General features: G+C 58.5%; 2 protein-coding genes across 2 annotated transcripts in view; both read left to right on the top strand.

The window, feature by feature from the left end:
- PTPN7 (protein tyrosine phosphatase non-receptor type 7) overlaps nucleotides 1-15,605 on the top strand; it is a 31,015-nt gene extending 15,410 nt beyond the window's left edge. The window contains exon 10 of the mRNA XM_052814683.1: nucleotides 15,553-15,605. Coding sequence (XP_052670643.1) covers nucleotides 15,553-15,577 — 25 coding nt within the window. The 3' untranslated portion in view covers nucleotides 15,578-15,605. The remainder of the gene's footprint in view (nucleotides 1-15,552) is intronic.
- ARL8A (ADP ribosylation factor like GTPase 8A) lies at nucleotides 1,971-22,991 on the top strand. The gene is made up of 7 exons (XM_052814685.1): nucleotides 1,971-2,300; nucleotides 15,553-15,633; nucleotides 16,469-16,542; nucleotides 18,473-18,566; nucleotides 19,789-19,856; nucleotides 20,888-20,958; nucleotides 21,111-22,991. The coding sequence occupies exons 1-7, from the start codon at nucleotides 2,178-2,180 to the stop codon at nucleotides 21,158-21,160; spliced, it is 561 nt and encodes a 186-aa protein (XP_052670645.1). The 5' UTR covers nucleotides 1,971-2,177; the 3' UTR covers nucleotides 21,161-22,991.
- Nucleotides 22,992-23,323: the final 332 nt, after the last annotated feature.

Below are 23,323 nucleotides of genomic sequence, written 5' to 3'. Positions count from 1 at the left end.
TGAAAGCACGTGCAGCCCATTACCTGGGGAAACTGAGGCCCGAGGGCAAAGTGCCAGGTCAAAGCCCAGCCTCCAAATCCACAAAACCAGTGACCATCCCATCATTGAAAAGAAAACAGCAGGTGGACGAGGTCCCCTTTGTGCCCATGAGGTCCCCTCGCACCACGGTGCACCTCTCACGGGGCTGGACCTCCAGGTCACCCTCATCCCACCCGGTAGTGTCCACTGAGCCTCGGGAGCTGGGGTCCCTGCTGGGACCTCACCCTCGCCACCACCGGTGTCACGCTGCCACATGGTCCTTCGGGAGCACCTAGCACTTCCGCAGGGCCACTTTCACCAGCCCTGAGGAAGGGGCACCCATGGCAGAGGGGTGGTTCCTGCTGCGCCACCCAAACTGCCTTGGTCCCTGGCCGGACGCTTTTTTTCCTGCCGTGGCCATATCTCAGGCAGGTGATAACAGGGTGACCATGGCGTGGCCTGCAGCGGGGCTGGAGGGCAGGGGAGCAGCCCTACGGGCTGGCCCAGCCCTGCTGCGTGCGCCGGGGAGCCCCGTGGGACCCCCAGGCACATAGGGGAGCTGGGGTCCAGGGGAAGAGACATGTCAGGGTGCAGGATTGCATGGGTGCAGCTGGCATAGTTGGAGGGGCCAGGTGCCAGCTGCTGCAGAGGCTCTGTCCCAGAGTGCAGGATACGTGCCAGCCCATGCAGGGTGCCAGACACGTGCTGCCTGGTGCAGGGGTTACTGGGTGCAAAAGGGCACAGGGGCTAATGGGGGGGGTGGGGGGTGCTGGGTGTGGAAGGTGCAGGACTCAGGAAGGTCAAGGGCTGCCGGGTGCAGGGCCAGTGCAGGGTGCAGAGGTGCAGGGTGCAGGGATGGTTTGGGTGCAGGCTGCAGGGGTACTGGGGGTGCAGGGTGTGCAGGTGTGCCAGGGGTGCAAGGGGTGTTGGAGCTGCTGGGCGGGGGGGTTGCAGGGCACAGGGGTCTGGGTGTGCATGGTGCAGGGGTCCAGGGTGCAATGGTGCTGGAGTTGCAAAAGTCCTGGGGTACTGAGGGTGCAGGGTGTAGGGGGTGATCGGTGCAGGGGAACTGGGGGCGCAAGGTGCAGGGGTGCTGGGGGTGGAGGGGTGCTGAGTGCAGGGTGTATAGGGGTGCTGGGTATCAGCGTGCGGGGTGGGGGGGTGCAGGGGTGCTGGGTGCAGTGGGTGCTGGGGGTGCAGGGTGTGCGGAGTACGGGGGTGCAACGTGCAGGGGTGCAGGGTGCCCGGGGTGCAGGGGGTGCAGGGTGCTGGGGGTGCAAGGAGTGCTGGGGGTGCAGGGTGCCCGGGGTGCTGGGGGTGCAGGGTGCCCGGGGTGCAAGGAGTGCTGGGGGTGCAGGGTGCCCGGGGTGCAGGGGGTGCAGGGTGCTGGGGGTGCAAGGAGTGCAGGGGGTGCAGGGTGCCCGGGGTGCAGGGTGCTGGGGGTGCAAGGAGTGCTGGGGGTGCAGGGTGCCCGGGGTGCAGGGGGTGCAGGGTGCTGAGGGTGCAGGGTGCCCGGGGTGCAGGGGGTGCAGGGTGCTGGGGGTGCAACTTGCAGGGGTGCAGGGTGCCCGGGGTGCAGGGGGTGCAGGGTGCTGGGGGTGCAAGGAGTGCAGGGGGTGCAGGGTGCCCGGGGTGCTGGGGGTGCAGGGTGCCCGGGGTGCAGGGGGTGCAGGGTGCTGGGGGTGCAAGGAGTGCTGGGGGTGCAGGGTGCCCGGGGTGCTGGGGGTGCAGGGTGCCCGGGGTGCAGGGGGTGCAGGGTGCTGGGGGTGCAAGGAGTGCTGGGGGTGCAGGGTGCCCGGGGTGCTGGGGGTGCAGGGTGCCCGGGGTGCTGGGGGTGCAGGGCGTCAGGCCGGGCCGGGCCGTACCGGAGGTACCGTGCCTGGTGCGGCAGGTCCTCCCAGCCGGCAGGGGGCGGCAGTGGCGGCGGGCGGCGCGCGGGCCCCACCCGGCGCGCGCGGGGCGGCGCGCGGCGGTGCGGCAGGAGGGCGCGCGGCGCGCGGACAATACCGGGGCGGTGGCGGCGGCTCGGCCCGGCTCGGCCTCGATCGGCTCGGCCCGGACCCGCTCGGCCCCGCTCGGCTCGGCTCGGCCCCGCCCCGCTCGGCCCCGCTCGGCTCGGCTCGGCCCCGGCTCGGCCCGGCGCGGCCCGGCCCGGCACCATGCTGGCGCTCTTCAACAAGCTGCTGGACTGGTTCCGGGCGCTGTTCTGGAAGGAGGAGATGGAGCTGACCCTGGTGGGGCTGCAGTACTCGGGCAAGACCACCTTCGTCAACGTGATCGCGGTGAGCGCCGGCTGCCCCTCCCCCCGCCGCCCCCCCCCCCCCCCCCCGGGCAGCGCCCCGGCACGGCCCCAGCGCGGCCCCGGGGCTCGGCTGTGCACCCACCCCCTGGGTTGCACCCCTGCTCCTTGCGCCCCCCGTTGCACCCGCATTGCACCCCGCCTCGTTGCTGCCAAGTCTGGCACCCCCCCCCCCGTTGCACCCATCTTGCACCCCCGTCTTGCATTCCTCCTCGTTGCACCCCCGTCCTGCACCCGCACCCCCCCGGTTGCTTCCCGGAATTGCTCCGCCCTATTGCACCCCAGCCCGGAAATGCATTTGGGGGTCGGGGGGAGGCAGGCTGTGGGGCGCGGTGCAGGGTTGCAGGCCCGGCAGCACCGGGAGGGCCCGGGCAAACCCCGGCGTTTGCTCCCCGCATCGCCGGTGCCGAGCGCGGCGGCTCGGGGGGCCGCAGCCGGAGCAGGCCCCGGGCAGGATCCGGCACCCGCCTTGCCCCTCCCGGCCGGGGCTCTGCTGCTGGGGAGCTGCCGGTTTCGGGACAGCGGCCGGTCCCCGTGGGTGGCTGCCGCTGCCCAGGGTTGCGGGTGCTTGGGCCCCGGGAGCCGGGGGAAACTCCTGCCCCCGTCCCCGTCGCAGCAGGCGCTTTGTCATCGCCGGGCCCTGCCGCCGCTGAGGGACGTGCAGGTGGGGCCTCGGGAGGAGGCGGCCAGGCGCGGTGCCGCGAGGGTTTTTCGCTCTGCGGCCGTTGTAGGAGGTTATTGGCCTTGCAGCCTCCGTTCCTTCCTCGGCCAGCACCCACCGGCAGCAGCGTTTCGTGGGTGCTGGGGTGCTGCTGGGGCGGCACGAGCTGTGCACCCGAACGGGGCAGCAACACCTGCCTTGGAGACCCTTCAACCCCGGCCTCTCCCCCCGGCTGTGCCGCCGTGTCCATGGGGTCCCTGGAGCCGACACCAGAGCAGGAGCTGGGGACCCTGGATCCCAAAACCCAGGGTGTGGTTTCACCCATGGGGGTGCTCGGCGGAGTCTCCCTTCTTGCTTTTTGGGCTGTTCTCACCCTCTCCAGGTGCGATGCTGCGAGGTGGGAGCCACTGGCAGGCAGATCCCGAAGGGGCAGGTTTGAGCTGACGCTCTGGGGGGTTTCATGGAGGGAGTTGGATGCAGATCCTCTGGCTGTCCCGGTTCCCTTGTGGCCCCCCTTGTCTGTGCATGTTGCTTCGGTCGGTGCCTCGGCTCCAAAGCAAAGCGAGTTACTTCTGTTCGCTCGGGGTGCTGGAAGCTGCTGGGCTGTCAAAGGTGATTTTGCAGCTAATTTGGAGGCTTTGTTGCGCTGCAGCTGTGCTCCCGGGGAGGGTTTCCCTTGGTGCCGAGTGTTGCAGGGACAAAAACATCCTTCCTGAAGTGCCCCAGGGGCAGACGGAGGATACCCTAAAATGCTTTTCACCCAGGAGATGATGGCGCTCCTTCTTTTGAGCTATTTTGCTGGCAGTCACCACTCAGTGCTCAGGTCTTGTGCTGGTTCACCCAGCAGACCCACGCCAGCCTTGGGGGATGAGGAGCTCTGTGGCTCTGGGACAGTGACCGTGAGCACCAATCCTTTTATGGGGTGACTTCATCCCCGCCGTTTGCATGTTTAATGGCCCTTTTTGGCAGTCCCATGTCAGGGTGGGAGGTGGCGGTGCCACAGGTAGGCTAGTCCTGCTCTGGGCCTGCCATGCGCTGCTAGCCTGTTAATAGCAACACAGGCTGCATTCAAAATGGAAAAGTAATTTAGCACCTTTTTAAATAACCAAATAAGCTTTAAAGGGTGATGGAGCTTTATCCCAAACCTGCTGGGCTGTTTCACCTGCACAGGGCTGGAAATCACTGGGGATGGTCCTCATCCTCTTGCAACAGCTCTTTCGCCAGCCCAGCTCCCCTTCCCACACATGCTTCCTCCTCTCCCAGTCATGTCTGCAGCAGACGGGGCTCAGCATGGGCTTCGGTGGGGTTCCTGCTTCTGCAAGTAAACGCTTCATACCTGGCAATTTTGCTGTGTGCAAGACCCCACCTGCAAGACCTGTGCACCAAGACTCTTTCTGCTTAGCTGGTATTGCTGGTGTAGGCAAAAGTGACATCCAGGAATTACAGCAGCTCTCGAGGGAAGCTCCCTGTGCGGGGGCTGAAGCTGGCTTCATGGTCTGCTGGTGCATCAGGAGGTCTGTGGTGGGGTGTTTAACACCATTGCAGGGCAGTCAGGCTCAGGGTGCTGAGCAAGGAGCTCAGTCTCTGCTGCAGTTTTGACTCTTGTCTGTGAAGTTATTGGGGAAGTTCAGGTTTTGTGGCAGATGCACACAAAAAAGAGGCACTGACCTTCGAGAAAACATCCTGTAAATAAGGACTTGTCGGGGACAGCTAAATAACATGACACACAGAAAATCCCAACTCAACAGGAACTCTATGAGAAGTCTTTGAGCCGTCTGGCTTTAAGGTGATGTAATGGGAGCATTAGAAGGGGAAATAGCTGTGATTTGGGCTTTGGGGAGGGGAAAAACCTGAACTGGAAAGTATCAGATTTTGGTGTTGTTGGAAAGATCTCCCAAGAAATCTCCGCGGGTGCAGGTGATGCTCCCCAGCCTGCAGAGCGATGCTGACACTGGGGCTGGAGCTGCTTTGGGGGGCTTGGCACCATCCTCGTCTTCCAAGATTTTTAGCTGCACCTGGCTGAAAAATGGAATCCCATTATCTGGAAGGTTGGGTGGTTTTCTACAGCAGCCCAGAGCTGTGGCCATACTGGGCAAGGGCTGTGCTGAAGGCAGCCACGACTCAGGGGATGACTCCTCCTGGGTGACCTGGCTGGGGTTTTTATTTTTTAGGGCTCATTTTTGATTTCCCTGGCTGTTGGGAGCTGAAGCTTGAAGTCCTGTGTGCAAGGAGGGGTGAAAGGCTGTAAAACGCATCTAGTCTTGGTTTTAACCTGAACCTGGTGGGCTTTTAGCTGCCTTTTCCCCAGTCTGGGGGTGATGAGGGTGAGACTTGAGGGCATCAAGAGCCCCTCAACAGGTGCTGGGGCTCAAAACCCATCAGTGCAGGATGTGTTTAGAAAAAGAGTGTTTGCTGCTTTTGATTTAACATTGCACATCTTTCACCCGTGCTAGAGAGCCTTCCAAGGGAGTGGAGCTGCAGAGACTGGGTGCTGGGGTTTCGGACCTATGTGGTGTGGGGGCCTGGGGCAGCATCCTGCGCTTAAGCCCTGCTCAGAATGTGGTTTGAATCAATGCTGCAAGAGGAAACCACATCAACCTCGTATGTGGCATCAGGTAGGATGATGGATGCCGTGGCAGGTGGCCAGCTCTCTGACAGTGCTGCCGGTGGAGGCACATCCCGACGGCAGCTCGGAGGACCGCAGAGCTAAGCGCGTGCTCTCACCTGTCCCTGGGGAGCCACTGTTCCCTTCTGCTGGCCAGCTGACCCATCTTGGCAGGATGTGCTTGGGTGCCTGAGCCTGGGAGGGGAGGCGGCATCTCCAGGTCCTGCAAGGTCTCCAAGGGTTGCTGGGGAGATAGAGAAGAGAGATGCTGGTGGAGATGCTGAGGAAGAAGCAAGAAGATCTTGTTCTGATGCATTTTCACCAGTCTGTCTGGCACCTGCCTCTCCCAAGTAACTCTGGACATGCCCCTTGTGTGGGGTCTGGCAGGGCTAGGAGGGGGTGGGAGGTGGACGTGGGTCCTTGTGCTGGCTGGTCATTCTGCCTCCAGATGCAGAGTCTGGGCTCTTGACAGCTGCCTCCTGAGTTTCATGATGCAGAAGGCAGTAGGTTTTTTGGTGGGGTTTCTTCATGTTTCTGGAAGAGGAAAAGGAGCTGGCTCAGGCACGGTCTTGCCTTGCTGTTGCAAGCTCTGTCAGCATGAGCCAATTAAAAATGGACAGTGGGTTTTTTCCAGGATCATAGAATCCTAGGGTGGTTTGGGCTGGAAGGGACCTTTAAAGGTCATCTAGTCTAACCCCCCTGCAATGAGCAGGGACATCTTCAACTAGATCAGGTTCCTCAGAGCCCCGTCCAACCTGACCTTGAATGTTTCCAGGGATAGGGCATCGACCACCTCTCTGGGCAATCTGTTCCAATGTTTCATCACTCTCAGTGTAAAAAATTTCTTCCTTCTATCTAGTCTGAATCTAGCCTCTTTTAGTTTAAAACCATTACCCCTTGTCCTATTGCTACAGGCCCTGCTAAAAAGTCTGTCCCCATCTTTCTTATAAGCCCCCTTTAAGTACTGAAAGGCTGCAGTAAGGTCTCCCCGGAGCCTTCTGTTCTCCAGGCTGAACAACCCCAACTCTCTCAGCCTTTCCTCACAGGAGAGGTGTTCCAGCCCTCTGATCATTTTTGTGTGTTCCCTCTGGACCCGCTCCAACAAGTCCATGTCTTTCCTGTGCTGAGGACCCCAGAGCTGGGCGCAGTACTCCAGGTGGGGTCTCACCTGATCGGAGCAAAGGGGCAGAATCCCCTCCCTCGACTTGCTGGCCACGCTGCTTTTGATGCAGCCCAGGACGCGGTTGGCTTTCTGGGCTGTGAGCGCACATTGCCGGCTCATGTCCAGCTTTTCATCCACCTGTACCCCCAAGTCCTTCTCGGCAGGGCTGCTCTCAATCCCTTCATCCCCCAGCCTGTATTGGTACTGGGGCTTGCCTCGACCCAGGTGCAGGACCTTGCACTTGGCCTTGTTGAACCTCATGAGTTTCACAAAGGCCCACTTCTCAAGCTTGTCCAGGTCCCTCTGGATGGCATCCCGTCCCTCAGGCGTGTCAACCGCACCACACAGCTTGGTGTCTTCTGCAAGTTTGCGGAGGGTGTGCTCAATCCCACTATGTCATTGATGAAGATATTAAACAGTGCTGGTCCCCATATGGACACTGGTCCCGATACAGACAAGTGATACCTGAGTGTGAGTCACTTTGTCTAGAGCAGAAACGTAAGCAGGTCTGAAGGTCTTGACCAGGGTCATCCAGGTGGGCAGCAGCACCATCTCCCTCCCGCTTGGCAAGAAACCCCAAACAAGCCCATCTGCTTGCCCTGAGGAGCAGCATGTTGCAGAGCCATGAGCTGGCCCCCTCGGGTGCTCCAGGATCTGGCCCACAGTAGATGTATGCACCAGTGGTGGATGTACCCAGCCCGGCATCCTTGGCACCAGCCTCTGGCTTGCTGTGGTGCCGTTCAATCCAGAGATGCTCTGTGCAGCCCACATGGGTAAAGCCACTTGGTTTGCTCCAAGCATTGTCCCCGTGTATTGGGGGTAGCAGAGTCTTGCCTGCACTCTGGGCTTTGCCAGAAGAGCTGTGGCTGTGTTACTGCCCAGCTTGGGACGAGGGTTTGCAGGACCTGCTGTGCACCGTGAGGGTCTCTGGGAATGCTGGGAGAGGGACTGGGCCTGATGGGATACTCTGTGCTGTGCTCAGGCTGCCTTAAAAAAACCTCGCCACCATCATGGCATATCTCTGAGCCATTCCTGCTTCAGCTCGGAGGCATGGTGGGGAACCCAAAGTACAGCAGGGCAGAAACACCTTGGCATTGCACAAGACTTCTGGGACATTTACAGGAACAAACATGGGAAAATAGAGGGATAAGGGAATAAAAAGGGTCCGTCGCGTGTCAACAAGTTGCTGGTCAGTACATTTGACTGGCTGTGCCCTGTGCTCAACCAACACAGTCTGTCCTGTCTTATTAAACTGCAATTCTAACTATTTTCCCGGGTAAGGGTCTCTATCTTCTGCGTGCATGTGTGTGTTTGGGGGTCTGAGCACCAGCAACTGGTCTCCAAACCAGGGTCAGAGGCCACTTGTCCCTGGTGCAGGGGACACCCACGTTTACGGCTCACTGGAGTGTCCCTGCCAGGGCTGCTGCTGGCACGGCTGAGAAGAGCGACTGCCCCATCCTGGGGGTGATGTGTGGTGGCATCAAGCTGCACCCAGGTGATGGGTTTTGGGACTGCTGTGCCCCTGGCATGGCTTTCCTGGGTGCATGCGTGTGCAGGTGCTGGGGTTGAGCCGGGTGTGGAAGCGTCTGCCCGGCCACGCATGGACTGTGGCATGGGTGCCATGCACTGGGCAAGAACACTGCCGCATCCTGAAAAACACAAGCGTAGTCCTTGAATCCCCCCTCAGCATAACCTGAGGTCTGGATGTAGCAAAGACCTGCTAATTAAGGACTGTTGTAATTTTTTTTTTTTTTAATTAAAGAGTGCAAAGTTAAAAGGCAGCCCCAGAAGAATGTAAACATCAGTAAGGTTGCAAAGTTAAAGGGTAGCATGAGCCTCAAGCAGCCTGAGTTGGAGATCTCTGGTCTTTCAAAGCAGGGCAGCCTTGAAGATTGATCCAGCTTTGAAGAGCCAAGGACTACCAGGCTGTTGTGAGCTCAGCGGGGGCTTTATTTCTCTGCTGGTCCTTGTACCAACTGCTGGTCTCTGCTCTGGTGCTCCTCGCCTGAGAGGTCCTGTATGGATGTATCACCATGTCGCTAACTCTTCAGCGATCAGCCTTTACCCCTGCGGCGAAGCCATGTGCTGCTTGAGAAGATGTGGTGGGACTCTGTGTCCTCGTGCGCTTTGCAGAGGTCTGAGGGAGGAGCCAGTGCCCGAGGGCCTGGTGGGAATGGGCAGAGTCAGGACAGGTACAAGCTCAAAACTTGGTGCCTGTGCTGATGGATCTGGTGGTGGGTGTTCGGTGCCTTAGAGGAATGAACAACACATGCATTGGAAGCCAATGGCTGTGCAGGCTTGGAGCCATGGACAGATGGGCAAGGAGCAACCTCTTGTATTTTCTCTGGCCTGATAGCAAAAGTCCACCATTTACAGCCTCATCAGAGGTTTGTCCTTGTCCCCAGCTTTCTCCTCTGTTTCCACAGCTTGCGCCCACTGCTTCTCGTTTTTCTTGTTCTGTTTTTTTTTTTTCGATGGAAAAAACAAATGCAGTCCTCATTTCCTCTAAAAGTGGAAAATGTATCAACATTGGTCTAGCTCCGGGCTTTGTTACGCCTGCTTTTTAATTATTGCCATTATGCAGATTTTCTCCTAGTTAAGTCTACTTCTCAGGAGCAGCAGCTTCAGCAGGTGAAGGGTTGGTTTCTATGGGCACTGCTTAAATATTTACTTTGGTCTCATCTTTACAGCCTTGGAGAATGTAAAGGTTTCACTTAAATTCTGTTTTACCGGTGGCCGCCAGTTTTGCTGGCTGTGGCCATGGCATTTCCCAGCCATAACACACACACAGAGATCTCTCAGCTGACCCTCAGACACCATGGTTGCTCTGGCAGTTGTCCTGGACTTCCTGGTCCCTTCAGCAGCCACCTTCTCCCATGGTCTCACCCCTGGGGACACCCACCCTCTGGCTACATGGCCACTCCACCTGCTCAGTGGTGGCTGCACGCTCACCTGCACTCGCTCTGGTTGCTGCACCGGGGACAAGTGGCCTCTGACCCTGGTTTGGAGACCAGTTGCTGGTGCTCAGACCCCCAAACACACACATGCACGCAGAAGATAGAGACCCTTACCGGGGGAAATAGAATCACAATTTGGTAAGAAGACAGGACAGACTGTGTTGGTTGAGCACAAGGCACGGCCAGACAAAAATACTGACCACCAACCTGTTGACCCTTTTTATCCCCTTATCCCTCTGTTTTCCCATGTTTGTTCCCACAGACATCCCAGAAGAAGTCTTGTGCGATGCCAGGGTGCTTCTCCCCTGACATACTTTGGGTTCCCCACTTGCCATTGTGTCTGTGGGTAGAGGAACCTGCTCTGGCTCTCCTGCCCTGGGAGTAGTGGGACCAGGGGTCTTTGGGTTTCATCCACCTGTTCTTGCCTGTCTGTGCTCTTTTGTGTGTATGCAGATGAGTTTTTTGTCACAGAACTTAATAATTACCTCTGCCAGGCTCATCTAGGAGATTCTCTGCAGCCTCCCCTTGATTAAACCCAGCTTAGGAAGCAGAGCACAAGGTTTTGTCTTCACGAGGTGCCATGTGTGTTCTGGCCAGGCTGCAGACCTGTGGCACAGCTACCAGTAGTGCTGTGCCCTCAGGGACCGCAAGTGTCCTGGAAGGTGTAAGCACCCCCAGCCCTGCTGCTGGCTGCCCCTGCCTTGGCTGGGGTGTCACAGCTGTTTTGGGACACAGTGCTTGTGGGAGGAAGGGATGGGAAGGGAGAAGATCCAGCTGAGAGCAGGGCAATGGCTGGAGGTCTCCGAGAAGCCAGAGCAATGATTGAAGTGGGGACAACCTGAGTGTTGTAGTTCAGTAGAAGACCAGGGGAGACCGTGCAACCTCAGAAACAAGAGTTGGGCCAAGCTGCTCCAGCACTGACTTTGTGTGAGCTGGGTTGACAGGGGAGGAGGCAGATGGATGCTGGCAGTGACAGAGCAGGGACATGGAGACATTACAGGTTGGGAATGGATTAAACACCATGTCTTCAAGGTTCCATTGCTGGGGCCATCCATCAGGCTGGGTAGCCAGAACCAAGGGTGCAGGTACCATGTAGCTTGCATGGGTCCATCATGTTTGGAGACGTGCACTGAATAGCAGACAGGCCACTTCTGTTTCCTTTGAGAGGGCGATGCTAAGGGCAGAGCTGCTAAGCTGCGACCTTCGCCTTGTCCCAAAGGATGTGGAGTCCTCCGAAGGCATTGCCTGCTGCCCCCACATTGCAGGGTTGGCTTGGGATGTGCCATGCAGAGCAGCTCTGCTTCGGTCCTATCTCATGTTGTTCCCCGAGCTTGCAGGAGGGACCTTCTTGGTGCCTTGCTTGGATCCAGAGGCTTTTGCCATTAGCTGCATTGCAGGGAGTGGGATGAATCTGTCCTGAAGAGCATCATCTTGCCTGGCTCCTGTGGGCTTGCTGGCAGTGTCAGTCATGCCGGCATCACCTGGGCTTCAGGGTCAGCTGGTGTATGGCCTGGCTGCTGTCTGCAGGCTTGTCCCCTGATCCCATTTTTGCTCTCAAGATAGAGAGTGCCCTGGAGATAGGGCCCATGGGGTCAGGGAGGGCAGCACAGCCTGCTTCAGCTCTGGTAGCATCACCGGGAACAGGGCCAGGAGGGGTCTGTGGGTTTTCCACCACGCTGAAAGCCTGTGATTTTGAATTTCCAAGCTGAGGGGTGCTGCAGAGCCTGACCGTGTATGTTAATTGCAGGAGTTGGTGGTGAGACCATCTGCTTTGGGTTGGAGGGGGACTGGGGTGCCCATCTCTGTCCCAGAGCACCGTGCTTGCCCAGGTCAGGCTGCTGGCCTGCCTGCCATGGTGGGGTCTGGCCGACACGGGTCCCTTCAGCGCAATCCCTCTGCACAGAGGTTTTGAAACCAAAGCATGCTGAGGATTTGGGGCAAAAGTCAGGATTGTCTCATTCTCGGACCCGTGTGGCTCTTCTCCTTGCTGCCAGCCCTGGGATAACTCCATCCCACCCGGCTCCGGGTGGCAGCCCCCCTTCCCAGGTCTCTGGGTTCCCTGGGAGGGCTGTGCTGCACTCAGGGACAGCCCTGTCCCCTCCAGTGTCTTCTGCAGGGGGACACAGAGCTCCATGCCATAGGTGTCCTGTGATGCTCAGAGGCTGAAAATGCTGTAAGACCCGCTGTCGAAGGGAAATGTTTTAAAGGCTTGGCTTGAGTTTGGCTTTTTCCTGTCTGAATAGTGTAGTCGGAGTCAAGCGTTCATCTCTGGGGCTGTCATGGCTCAGCTTGGAGATGCAAGACATGCTGGGGGGCTGGAGTGAGCCTGTGCAGTGGGGCTGGTCTTTTTTAACTGTTTCAGAGAAGAGCTCCTGGAAGAGCAGTGGCTTTGCAAGTCAAGCTCCCGGCTGCCAGGCGCTCCCACCCTGCACTGTGCACAAAGCCAGTTGGGGAGGCTGGACGGGTAGGTTACAGGTGAGAAATTAAACCCCCTGTGTTTCTCTCCAGATTGGAGTTGGACAGGGTTCAGCAGGGACTCGGTGCTGTGCCGTGTGGCAGGAGACGCCTGCAGGAGCGCGAGGCTGGGTGGTTTTGGGGATGGTCTAAGCGCAGGTGGGAGCCATCCAACCCGGGGTATGTTGGGCACCTGCCTCTGCCCTGTGGAGGACCATGTTCTGGTGGAGGCATGCCTTTATATGACCAGGGGCCGGGCTTTCGGCGCTGCCATCTCCGGTCCCCGGGAAATGGCTTGTTTGAGAGCACCTGGGGATATGGGGCTGCAAAACAGCCAGCAGCCATTTATCGAGAGTAGGTCGCATCAAAGCGGTGTCATCCTGCGCTAAGATAGGGTGACAGCCGCCTGGCTGATGGTGAGGAGCAGGGCCTGGCCACCTTGGCTCTGCACGTTTCACCAGAGCTGGTGGGTGCGGCGTGAAGGCTGAGGTTGTTTCTTTGCGTGTGCCAGCGAGCTGAGGTCCTGGGTGCTGGCCAAGCAGCGGACAATGGCTGAAGTGGCAGGTGACGTGGTGTCCACATGCATGTGGCAGAGGATGGGGCTCAGAGTGAGCTGGAGGCACCACTTGCCCCCGCAAAAACTGGATCCTGGCCACCTCTCCCAGTAACCCAGCTGGAAAGTGGTGGGGCTGGGCAGAAAGGTCATTTGTCTTCCAGCCAGGGCACCGAGGCAGGGTGGTTTGGCCAGGGTGCTGAGGGGACACTGGCAACACCCTGGCAAAACCAGCGATGAACTAGAGCCTGCAAAGACCTTATCCACCTGTTGTAGCCACAAAATCCGTCTTGCTTGCAAGGATTTTTGTGCCTCCTGGAGGAATCCCATTCCCAAGCGATCAGTGCGGCTAGGCATGATCTCTGGGGTCAGTGCAGGTCCTGTGTCCATTGCATAACTAAAATGTGGGGGAAAGATAGGTCCAGTGAAGCTTTCGCATGTCTGCAGCTGGGCTGGTCTCCACTCTCCTTGGCAGTGGAACTGTGGATGACTGGACCCTGCAGGTAGCTGAAGATGTGCTGGAGGCATCAGCATCTAGGGCAGTTGGAGTGAGAAGAGGGGACATCATGTTTCCACTATTCAAATTTGCGTTCAGAGAGCAGTCGATGCAGGAGGAGCTGGGTGCATTGCAGTGCATTGAAGACACCTCTGCTGGTGTCAGGACAGCAGGGACCCACATGCAAGCCATCCTGGACCACAATGTGTCGCGTTCCCAGCCCAGCCTTTTTTGGGCAGCATGAGTGGTTTTGTGTTTTGCCCTTGGCCGTGGGCAGCCTGGAGGCAGGTGCCGTGGTGGGGGAAGGATTTGGGGCAGGGAGCAAGGCCGTGCTTTGCTCTTGGAGATGTGCTCACTCCCATCTCTTGCAGGGGAAAGCAGAGGTGACCCCTGGTTCCTGCAGCTCCTTCCTTCCTGGAAGAACTACCATCACATGTGAACCATGTCTGAGGTGGCTTTTGCACAGGCAGCAGTTCCCGTGATGTGGTCCAGGATCCCCAATGGAGGTGCCTGCGGCTTCCAAGAGCTCTTCAGCAATTGCTTTCCACGTCTTCCGATCAAAGCCCGACAATTCCTTAAAACCTGGTCCATAAAGCCAAATTGTGTGTTGAACCTCAGTCCACAGGAGACATCTCCCGTGTCAGCTGGTGGTAGAGGGAAGAGCCTGCTTCCCCTCCTCTCCCACATGACCTTCCCCGCCAGTCCCTGGCATGGTTTCTGGATGCACTGTGGCTTGGAGACCCCTTGGCTGCTGGGCTTTGCTGATGAACGCAAAAGGGAAATGAAAAAGGGAAGTGGCACATATTGCAGAACCGTTGGAAGAGGTCAGGAAAACCCTGGGGACTCGCTGACGTGGTGGGTCTGGAGGAGCCATTGGCTCAGACACAAAATTCTGCTTATCAGAAAATGGCATAAATTGCCTTCCTTTTTTGAGGTTTGTGTTAACTGAATGAAAACCCAGAAAAGTCCCAGAGAAACCAAGATTTTAAGCCAGTAAAGAGCTGCTGGGATAAGTTCAGCCATGGTTGGTGGTTCCTGCAGGTTTCTGGCACTGATGGCCAAAAGCCCCAGCACTGTGTTATCCTGGTTATCAAACCCTCTTCCCTGTCTGCTTCCCCGCCATCCTGCAGCAGGGCCTTCCACAAGGATGCATTTAAAAAGCAAAGAAGATAAACCTGTTTTGAGTCCCAGTGAGGCTGCCTGCCAGGTGGGAGGCTGCTGAAGGCAGAGGGTGAAGGGTTGTGGCAGCTCCTGCCCCAGGGATGCCACATCACTGCTGGGGCTGCCCAGAACATCCCCCTGTGCTGCTCAGCCTGGGACTGCCTTGCAGTGTTGGGATTTGAGCAGCAAACTGGAAGGTGGGGTGGGCTTTAACAGACTAGTGCCATCCTGTCCCTCCGGTGCGGTGCCGGGCATGTGGGCTGGCGAGTCGGCATCTCGCCGTGGCGGCAGAGGGACAGTTTCTGCTTACTGCTCCAACAAGACAAACCTAGTTTCGCAGCAGCACAGGGATGCTGCAAATCCGCGGTGATTTCATGCTTCTCCTGCCTGACGCAGCTTGGAGCTGTGCTGCTGGAGAAAATGTGTCAGCAGCTCCTGGGGAGGGGGAGAAGGGACCCTTTGCGTGCCCCCATGTCACCCAGCGTGAGCACCTGGCTCTCATGCGCGGGCAGGGTGCGGGGGCTGGAGGACCCATGCAGGCAGGCTGCAGGCAGGCAGCAGGCTTGCAGGAGAGCAGAAGTCAGTCTGGTTTGGGCTGGGCCGAAAAAGATCCAAAGCGGGAAACGTGCTGGAACCCCCAGGACTCGTGGCCGAAAAGGAGCCGATGCAGGAGGTGGCTCCCCTGGGCGGGAAGCCTGGCTGCACCCCGTGGGGGTCCTTGCGGGGCTGCCAATGGGATCTGCAGGAGATGTTTGGGCCTCGCACGGCTGACCTGAGGTCACTGCAGCGGGCAAAGGGCTCAGCTTTCTCCCGCAAAGGGTTTGGGAATTCTGCCTGGAAAGGGATGGGCTGGGCAAGCCTCCACCACCCCACCGAGGCGGCAGCGTGTCTGGGGCTGGGGGTGGCAGCTCGCTGCGGGGCTGGGGGCTTCACCGGGGCACCCAGGGCGCCCTGCATCCCATGCAGCAGCAGCAGCAGCATTATTTCCGTCCTGCAGGCATTTTGTCTCCTTGGCTCTAGTTTTGCTTCTGGTGTGCACCAGGAGGAGGGTCGTGCTGTGCCTGCTGCAGGGCTGGCAGAGCGTTTGGGGTTATTTCTAGGCAGGCTGTCAGCCTCGCTGCCCTGCTCAGGGCAGACTGGCGGGATTTCCATGCCTCCTAACTCTGTTTCACCTTGTTTCTTACAGTCAGGACAGTTCAACGAAGACATGATCCCGACGGTGGGCTTTAACATGAGGAAGATCACCAAGGGGAATGTTACCATAAAGGTAAGGTGCAGATGTTATCACTAGGGGGGGGGGGGGGGGGCTCTTGGGATGAAAGATGGAGTGAAGGGAGATTGGTGGGTCTTCTGCTGGAGGTTGAAGGATGCCAGCAACCCCAGCTGCAGTTGGGAAGATCTGCCCTGTTAGGCTCCTGCAAGTACCCACCAGAGGAGATGGTGGGAAGGGATGTAGGAGATCCAGACCTCTGCAGTAGGAGCCAGTCTGGGCTGCAAAGCTGGATGTTTTCTTATACCTCTGGCTTGCTGGTGGGGACTTATGGAAGTGGTCACCTTGCTGAGGGTGGGAGCGCCAGGTCATGCCTTGCAGTAGTGGTCTCTGCCTCAAGAGCAAAGGGAGAGGAGTTTTCTACCCCTTCTGGATCTTTCAAGGGCCCCGGGTTGGGCTGGGAAATAACAGTGGGAAGGGCTTGAAAAGCTGATTGGGGATCTCTGCCTGCTGCAGAAATCTTTCCAAGAACATGCTGAGTGTTTTGAAATGGCAAATGCATCAGTGAAAGGCCAGGAGGTGAGGTGGGCATGGGGAGGAGTGCCTCAGCTTGGGCCGGGGAGTCCCTCCATGCCAGCAGAGACACATCGCAGGAGGTGTTCAACACCCTCCAGCTGCCCTTCCTGAGATGTCTCCTTTCTTTATCGAGTCAGGAGCCTCCTCGTTAGGTTTGAGCCAAAGGCGAGGGGATGGATGCGGGTTTGGTGCATGCTTGGTGCTCTGGCTGGGCGGCCACGTGGGGAAGGGTCACAGGCAGGATGCTGGGATAATGGGCAGGACAGTGGGATAATGGGCAGGATGGTGGGGTAACGCCGCCTTCTCCCTGTCACAGCTCTGGGACATCGGTGGCCAGCCACGGTTTCGCAGCATGTGGGAGCGGTACTGCCGCGGAGTGAGTGCCATCGTGTGAGTATCCCTGGGATCTGAGAGCCCTGTCACCCACGCACCGATGCTGAGCCCCACCAGTGGGTGGAGGCACGGTCCCATTGCCCCACCCAAGGGTGCTGGGCAGGGCTGAGCCGGGGGAGCTGCAGTGCCTTCACTGCCAGAGCCAGACACCTGTGTCAGGAGTTGAGATGCTTCCTCCTGGGACTGGTGCCCCCACGGGCTTTAAGCACAGGGCTGCCAAGTCCCCACCAGGCGTTGCAGACCCTTCCCTTCCGGCATCACTCGGCCCGGCTCTGTTCCTCGGATCTTGCCCTTCCTGGCTCCCGTGCTTTCCCTGCACTGCCTGTTCATTGCAGGGGCTGAGCAAAGGCCATCGGTGTGGCTCAGCCCTTTCCAAGAGGCTGGTTTTAAGGGTGGCCACCAGCAGCATGTTTCCAGGTCATGGTGTTTATGTGCTGCCGGATGAATCTTGTACTGAGAGAAGGAGTCTCTGTACAATACCTGCTGCTGAGTGTCCCTGCATGTCCCCTGCTTGCAAATGTTGCAGTAAGTGCAGTCCCAGGGAGTTCAGGCTGGGGTTGAGCCTGGCACGATGCTCATGGGAAGCAGGCTCCCTGCTCCTAAGGACAAATATTTACCCTGGGAGACCACATTGGGGTTACTTAAACCCAGTCAGAAAATCAGATTTATGTTATCTTCACCAATTGACCATGCTCTGGGATTTTGGAGGGCTGGGTTTCTGTACCGCCCTTCCCAACTGTAGGTCTGGCAGGTGAGGAGTGAGGGACCGCTTGTCCTGCTTGTTGGGACAGCACTGTCTGGTCCTGTCCTTGCTGATTTTCACCATGTTGGGACATGTCCTTGAGATTTTTTATAACAGTGAGCTTTGCTGGAAATGGCAAAATCCCATTTTTTTCACTCCTTTTACTGCCTTCTTCCATAATTTCATAATTTTTCCAAAGTGGCCCATCTGGTTGACAGGAAACAAAAGGACCTGTGGCCATCCAGGTCACGCTTCAGTCTGCCTTCCTCATCTTGAGCTGCGTTGCGTCCCTTCTCTCTTGCCTTCAGCCCTCCCACCCTGTCCAGCGTGCCAAACACTTGTGGCAGTGCCTGGGTGGTGATTTTCCCTCTCAGTACAGCCATACACGTTTTCCTGTGTTCAGCGCTTCAGTAGCTAAAGGCTCTTCCTATTTTTAATAAACCCCACAAGACCTGATGAAGCTTGATGGTGTTTCTCACTTCTCTCCCAGCTTCTTGATCTTTAAAATAAAGGCTGCTTTGATCAGTTCCTCTCCCCAGTTTTGGCTTCACTTATGTCCTTTGCAGGATGGGTGTTGGCCTGTAAGAGCTAAATCCTTCCCTAAATCTCCCCTGTCTGCTCAGAGCAAGCATTGCTGACTGCTGGTTTCACGTGCCCTTTGCTCCATGCCCCATGCCCAAGATTGCTCCCGTCAAGAGGACAAGCAGGTCCTTCCCCCTGCCAGGATCTTGGGTCGATGTCTTCTCTTCTCCATCAGCAGCTCCTCTTGTCTTCCCCGCTTGTTGTCCTATATTCTGGGTCTCCGTAAGAAGCTGCCATGTGCAGATGAACCTCGCTTGAGCTTTGGGGACAACGTGCGTCTTGCAGCTTCTTCTGCCCAGGCAGCATCTGGGCTTCCCTTGCCCACCGTGTCCCTGCTGTCAATGGGGTAGACCCCTGCAGGGACAGGGAGGTTCCCCACTCCCCCAGGAGACACGAGGGGCTCTCAGCCCCACAGCCTTCCTTGGAAAGAGGGGTCCTGGGGGAAGGATCTTGTTATCCATTGCCTCCACGCAGTGGCCCAGGAGCCAGTGGAAGTGGTGTGGCTGCCATGTGAGCAAGGTTTGGTGGTGGCACGGACCTCAGCATAGCACCAGGGTGTGGGGGCCTCGGCACCTGCACTCAGGGGTGTCCCTTCCCTTGCAGGTACATGGTAGATGCTGCCGACCAGGAGAAGATAGAGGCCTCCAAGAATGAACTGCACAACCTGCTCGACAAGCCGCAGCTCCAGGGCATCCCGGTGAGCTGTTGCCTGGATAGGTCCCCCACCAGTTGCTCGCGGTCCCCAGGCTGGTGGCTGCCCGGGTTTGCAGCGAGGGGCTTGCATTTTGCAGAGCAGATTCAGGGAGGGGATCCCTCTCCTTGGTGGGGTCCGCTTCCCTGCTGCACTCCTGCGGGCCCTGGGGCAATGACGCTTTCTAGCCCAGGGGTGGGCCAACCGACAGGGAAGGGAGCTTTAGAAGAGACCAGAACCATACCCCCCCCAATGTGTGAGATCTGTCTTTTTGCATGAATTTGCACCATATTTATGGTAGGACATTAAGGTCTCATCTCCTAGCAGAGCGGCTGCTGGGCTGTGACATTTGCAGGAGGTGGGCTGTGGCAGCAGAGCGGGGCACACTGCGCGTGCCAGGACAGGATGCTTATGGAGCATCCAACATCGGCATCCCTTGAAAGGAGCTAATTGGGGATCTTGCCACAGATCCCAAACGTTCACTGCCAACTAAATTAAGCTCCTGACATAACACTCTGCATTTGCAGCCCTTCTGAGTGCTCTTTTTTGAGAACAAGTGTCCAAATTTAAATTGGGGGATGCTGTATTACTGTGCTGCTGCAGAGGCCCCGGCTCACCCTGGGAAGGTGGCCGCAGCCTCAGTGATGTTCTTGTCAGATGACAGTCGCGTGGCGTGCTCCAGACGAATGAACGAGTCCTCCTGGGTGATTATTTTCCCTGCATAGTCTGAGGATGCCTTTGTGGATGTGAAAAGCCTTGAAGTAAGGAGAGATCAGTGGATGGTGCAAACAGCCATTGCTTTTTTGGGCTGGCTGCCTGCAGAGAGCAGGTTCTACACAGCATCTGCGTCTCGCTCCTTCCTGATAATGTCGGTTTTAGCCATTTCACTTGATTTTTTGCTCAAAGACAGCAAGAGGCTCCTGGGAGAACGTCCTAGATAGCACGAGAGGTGCTGGTGCCCTTCAGGGAGGATGTGCTGTGGGGCCAGCTTCTCACTGGGACTAGAGAGTACACAGGAGATGCTGTGTACAGGCTAATTAAGACTGTTAATTGAAGTGCTCTGCCTTCTGATTGCCCGCTGAAGGGGTTTTCTCTGTCCAGGCACACCACAGTAAAGTGGCCAAGGCTGTCTTGCATCTCAAGCAGGGTCCACTTCTGGGTGGCAGAAGCAGGTTGCTGCCTGGTGTGGTGGCCAGCAGCTTCAAGTGTCCCCTTTCCTGCCCTGCAGGTCCTAGTCCTGGGGAACAAGCGAGACCTGCCCGGTGCCTTGGATGAGAAGGAGCTCATTGAGAAGATGTAAGTGTGCCGGTGGCCCAGGCGGCTGTGGCGGGGCTGTGACACAGTGTGACCCCCCCTGTTCCTGCCGTGTCCCCACCAGCATGGTCACCCCACCGTGCTCTGACGGTACTCCTTCCCCAGCCGGGGTGGCACTGCGGTGCCTGGGGTGGGCTGGCAGAGGCGGGTGGCTGGGGACATTCCGAGGCAGCGGCCGACGGAGGTCACATCTCAGCGCTTGTGGGGACGGGGAGGAGCTGGGAGCCGCGGCCGCCGGTGCCAGGGCTGGTCCTGCATGCCACACGGTGGCGTTGGGGCCCGGCCCGGCACCGTGCTCGGCGGTGGAGCTGGGCTCCCGCGTGGGTGCTGCTCCCGTCACCCTCTCACGGCTCTGCCCCGCTGCCTGATGCGGGCTCTGCGCCCCCGGCAGCCCTCGGTGCTTGGAGGTCAGATCCTGCTCCGGTGTATGACACCATCCACGTACCTCTCCCTTATTTTGCCACCCTTTGCCGTGCCAGCAACGTGGCCTCGCAACCGATGTTGCCTCTTGCCCACCACGCTGCCAGTGCCAATCCCCTCCCCTGCAGCTGGGGGACTGGGACACTGCACTGACTCGCAGCATCTCTGCTCGCCCCCGGCCACCCCTCGGAGATCTCCCCTGTCCCATGGGCACCTATGCAGCTCCTGTGCTGCCAGCCTGTGCCGCTTGCAAACCCTCCCTGCCCCATCTCACCACAGGGCTGTGCAACTAAGGTTTAGAGAGGGAAGTTGTGTGATTTTTGTAGCCAGGCTTTTTGTGGGGTCCCTCCTACCCCGTCGCGTATGCCCCACAGACTGCACCTGGCCATCAGTCATGGGCATGGTGTGCTGGTGTCCTCGCCCAACCCACATGCAGGTCCCTGGGAGCCTGGGGAGACATTGCCCCTGCAAAGTATCCCATCTCCGAGCCGAGGTCCAAAGGGACCCTTCAAAAGGCTGCCTGGAGGCGTCTCCCATCACCGCCGATGCGCAGCCACGGGGGTCTGCAGCCAAAACTTGCTCCTCTCCCACAGGAACCTCTCTGCCATCCAGGACCGAGAGATTTGTTGCTACTCCATCTCCTGCAAAGAAAAGGACAACATCGGTGAGTACCGGCAGCTCTGGTGCAGGGCTCGGGGCGCAGCGGTGGTGGGGCAGCCTGCGCCCACGGGAGCAGCATGCCCAGGCTGTTTGCCCAAGAAGAGGAGGGGGTGACAGCTGAAGGGAGAGCCTGTAAGTCTCCTCTTGCCTTCACAGACATCACCCTACAGTGGCTTATCCAGCACTCAAAGTCGAGGAGAAGCTGAGATCCTGCGGACTGCAGCTCAGATCGGGAAGATGCCATTGTACAAGCCCATGCCCCTTCTCTCTCCTGCTCTGTCCCTCCAGCTCTCTCTCTAGATGGGTATTTTTAGGGGACCCCAGACTCCGCTCGCATTGAGGTGGAGCCCTTGTTTTTATTGTAAAGAAAATGTCCAACTGCCCTCCTCTCCTCTTCTCTCCTCTCTCTGTCTCTTCCTCCCATTTTGGCACTGTTCTGTTGTTGTCTGTGTATACAGTATATATATATATATGTATATATATTTTAATTTTTTAATTTAAGCGATGGCGCTGTTACTAAACTGGGCCCTGTGAGCGGTAGGAAGGCTGTGGGCTCCCCGAGGCTGGCCAAGGGTCAGTGCTGGGAGGAAGATGAGGGTGGTAGCAGAAGGCGGCCCCTGGGGGATGGGGCTGTGCCAGGCTGCGGGCAGGTCCCCTGGGGCTCCCTTGTCCCTTCCCCAGGTGTCCTGCTTTTACTCCCAGGCAGAGAGCATCCTGGGGGTGTCAGGAGCATGCCCACCTTGCCCTTCCTTAGGCTTTGGCCCCATGGGCAGGGTTTGGGGGGGAGGGGATGCCGTCCCCTGGGCTCCTCGCCCCTCCAGGTGACAGGGATTAGTCACGATCCACCACGATCCATCCCTGCTACATTGCCTCCGGCTGCTGTGCCACTGCCCCAACCCCTCCTCGCTGCCCTGGGCCGCTCATCCCCCTGCCCCACATCCCCCCCCCAGCCCCATGCCTGGGCCAAATCCTGCCCCACTGCCCAGTCCTGCTGCTCTGCTGTGCTGGGGTGGTGGGCGATCCGAGGGGCCGGTGCCAGTGCAGGGGTGGGGCCAGCGATGCCAGCAGACCCCACGGGGAGTGGGGGGGCTGGCTGCTGCCTCCTCCCTGCCCCAGCTGCCCCCGGAGGTGGCTCAGCCCCCGTAGCCTCTCGGGGCGGCCGCACTGGCTCCCCACGTGCCAAAAGGGCATTGCCTGCACCCGGCTGGGGGCTGCTGGCTCTGCCCCGGCCGAGGACATCACATGGGGACACCAGGGAGGGGGGGACACATGAAGACACCTGGAGACATGCAGGGGACTGTGAGGGCCCCTGTGTGCCCGCAGCACTGCCCGCTGGAGCCAGGGGAGTGCTCCAGGTGCCCTGCTCCCCGTGCCCTCCTCCCCACGCCATCCCCCAGCTCTGCTGCACTGGCTGGGGGGGGACGGAGGCGCAGTGGGGCGGGGGGGGGGCATGGCTGGGTCCTTGTCTGCAGGTGGGGAGATGGTGAGAGGAAATTTTGGGGGAGTCAGGAAGGCTGTGCCCATTTATGCCATGTAATGAGTTGTTGGGTCTCTGCAGGCACAGCCTGGGGTCCTGGCCAGGTTGCTTAGGGCCAGTCTAGCGGGGACTTAGCTGGGCTGGGGGGACGTGCTGGCATCGGGAGGGTGGGTGTGTAGTGGAGTCAGGTCAGCAGCACAGCAGGGAGGCAGCTGCCTGTCCCCAGCTCAGGGCTGTTGGAGAGGGTGGTGGTGGCCCAGGGGCGGGGGGCTGCAGGGCCCCTCTCCCAGCCCCTTCCCCTGCTCGGCTCCAGGGCAGTGAGGCCAGGGGTTTCTCTTCTGTTCTTGTTTTTGCAGAATTGCACAAAGAGAGGTTTCCTTTTTCTTTTTTTTCTTTTTTTTTTAATTTAATGAATTGTAAAGTGTTGTCACCCCCCCATCCCCCCCCCTTTTTTTTTTAAGAGATATTTTGGCTCAGATTTGACCTCTGTTGGGAAATGATTCTTGTAACTGTACAATTTTTTTGCCTCCTAATAATAATAAATTAACAATTTTGCGTTGGGGGTGTGGTTGCAGTCACATTACTTCCTCGCCGTTGCTGCCGCCCGTCCCTCCTTGGTGCTGTGCCCATGCCTCAGAGCGTAAGGCGGGGGTCCCTGTCCCCCAGGCAGCACCGGACACCCACGTGGTTGTGCTCACCCAAGAGGTGCCAAAGCCAACTCTGATGGCTCCGAACGCCTCGTTTCCTTGGCCTGGGGGCGAAGACGGCGAAGACGAGCTCAGAGACCTCTGGCTGTGGCCATCGCTGCTGCCAGACCTTCCTCTGCCCCCACATCGAGCCCCACAACTGCCACAGGGCTCTGTCGATGCTGGGTTTGGAGCGGGGTTGCTGC

The sequence above is a fragment of the Harpia harpyja genome, chromosome 19 (assembly GCF_026419915.1).
Source record: "Harpia harpyja isolate bHarHar1 chromosome 19, bHarHar1 primary haplotype, whole genome shotgun sequence".
In the NCBI taxonomy this organism is placed as follows: Eukaryota; Metazoa; Chordata; class Aves; order Accipitriformes; family Accipitridae; genus Harpia; species Harpia harpyja.
Note: the sequence above shows the minus strand (reverse complement) of the source record. Positions and strands in the feature narration are given on the sequence as shown.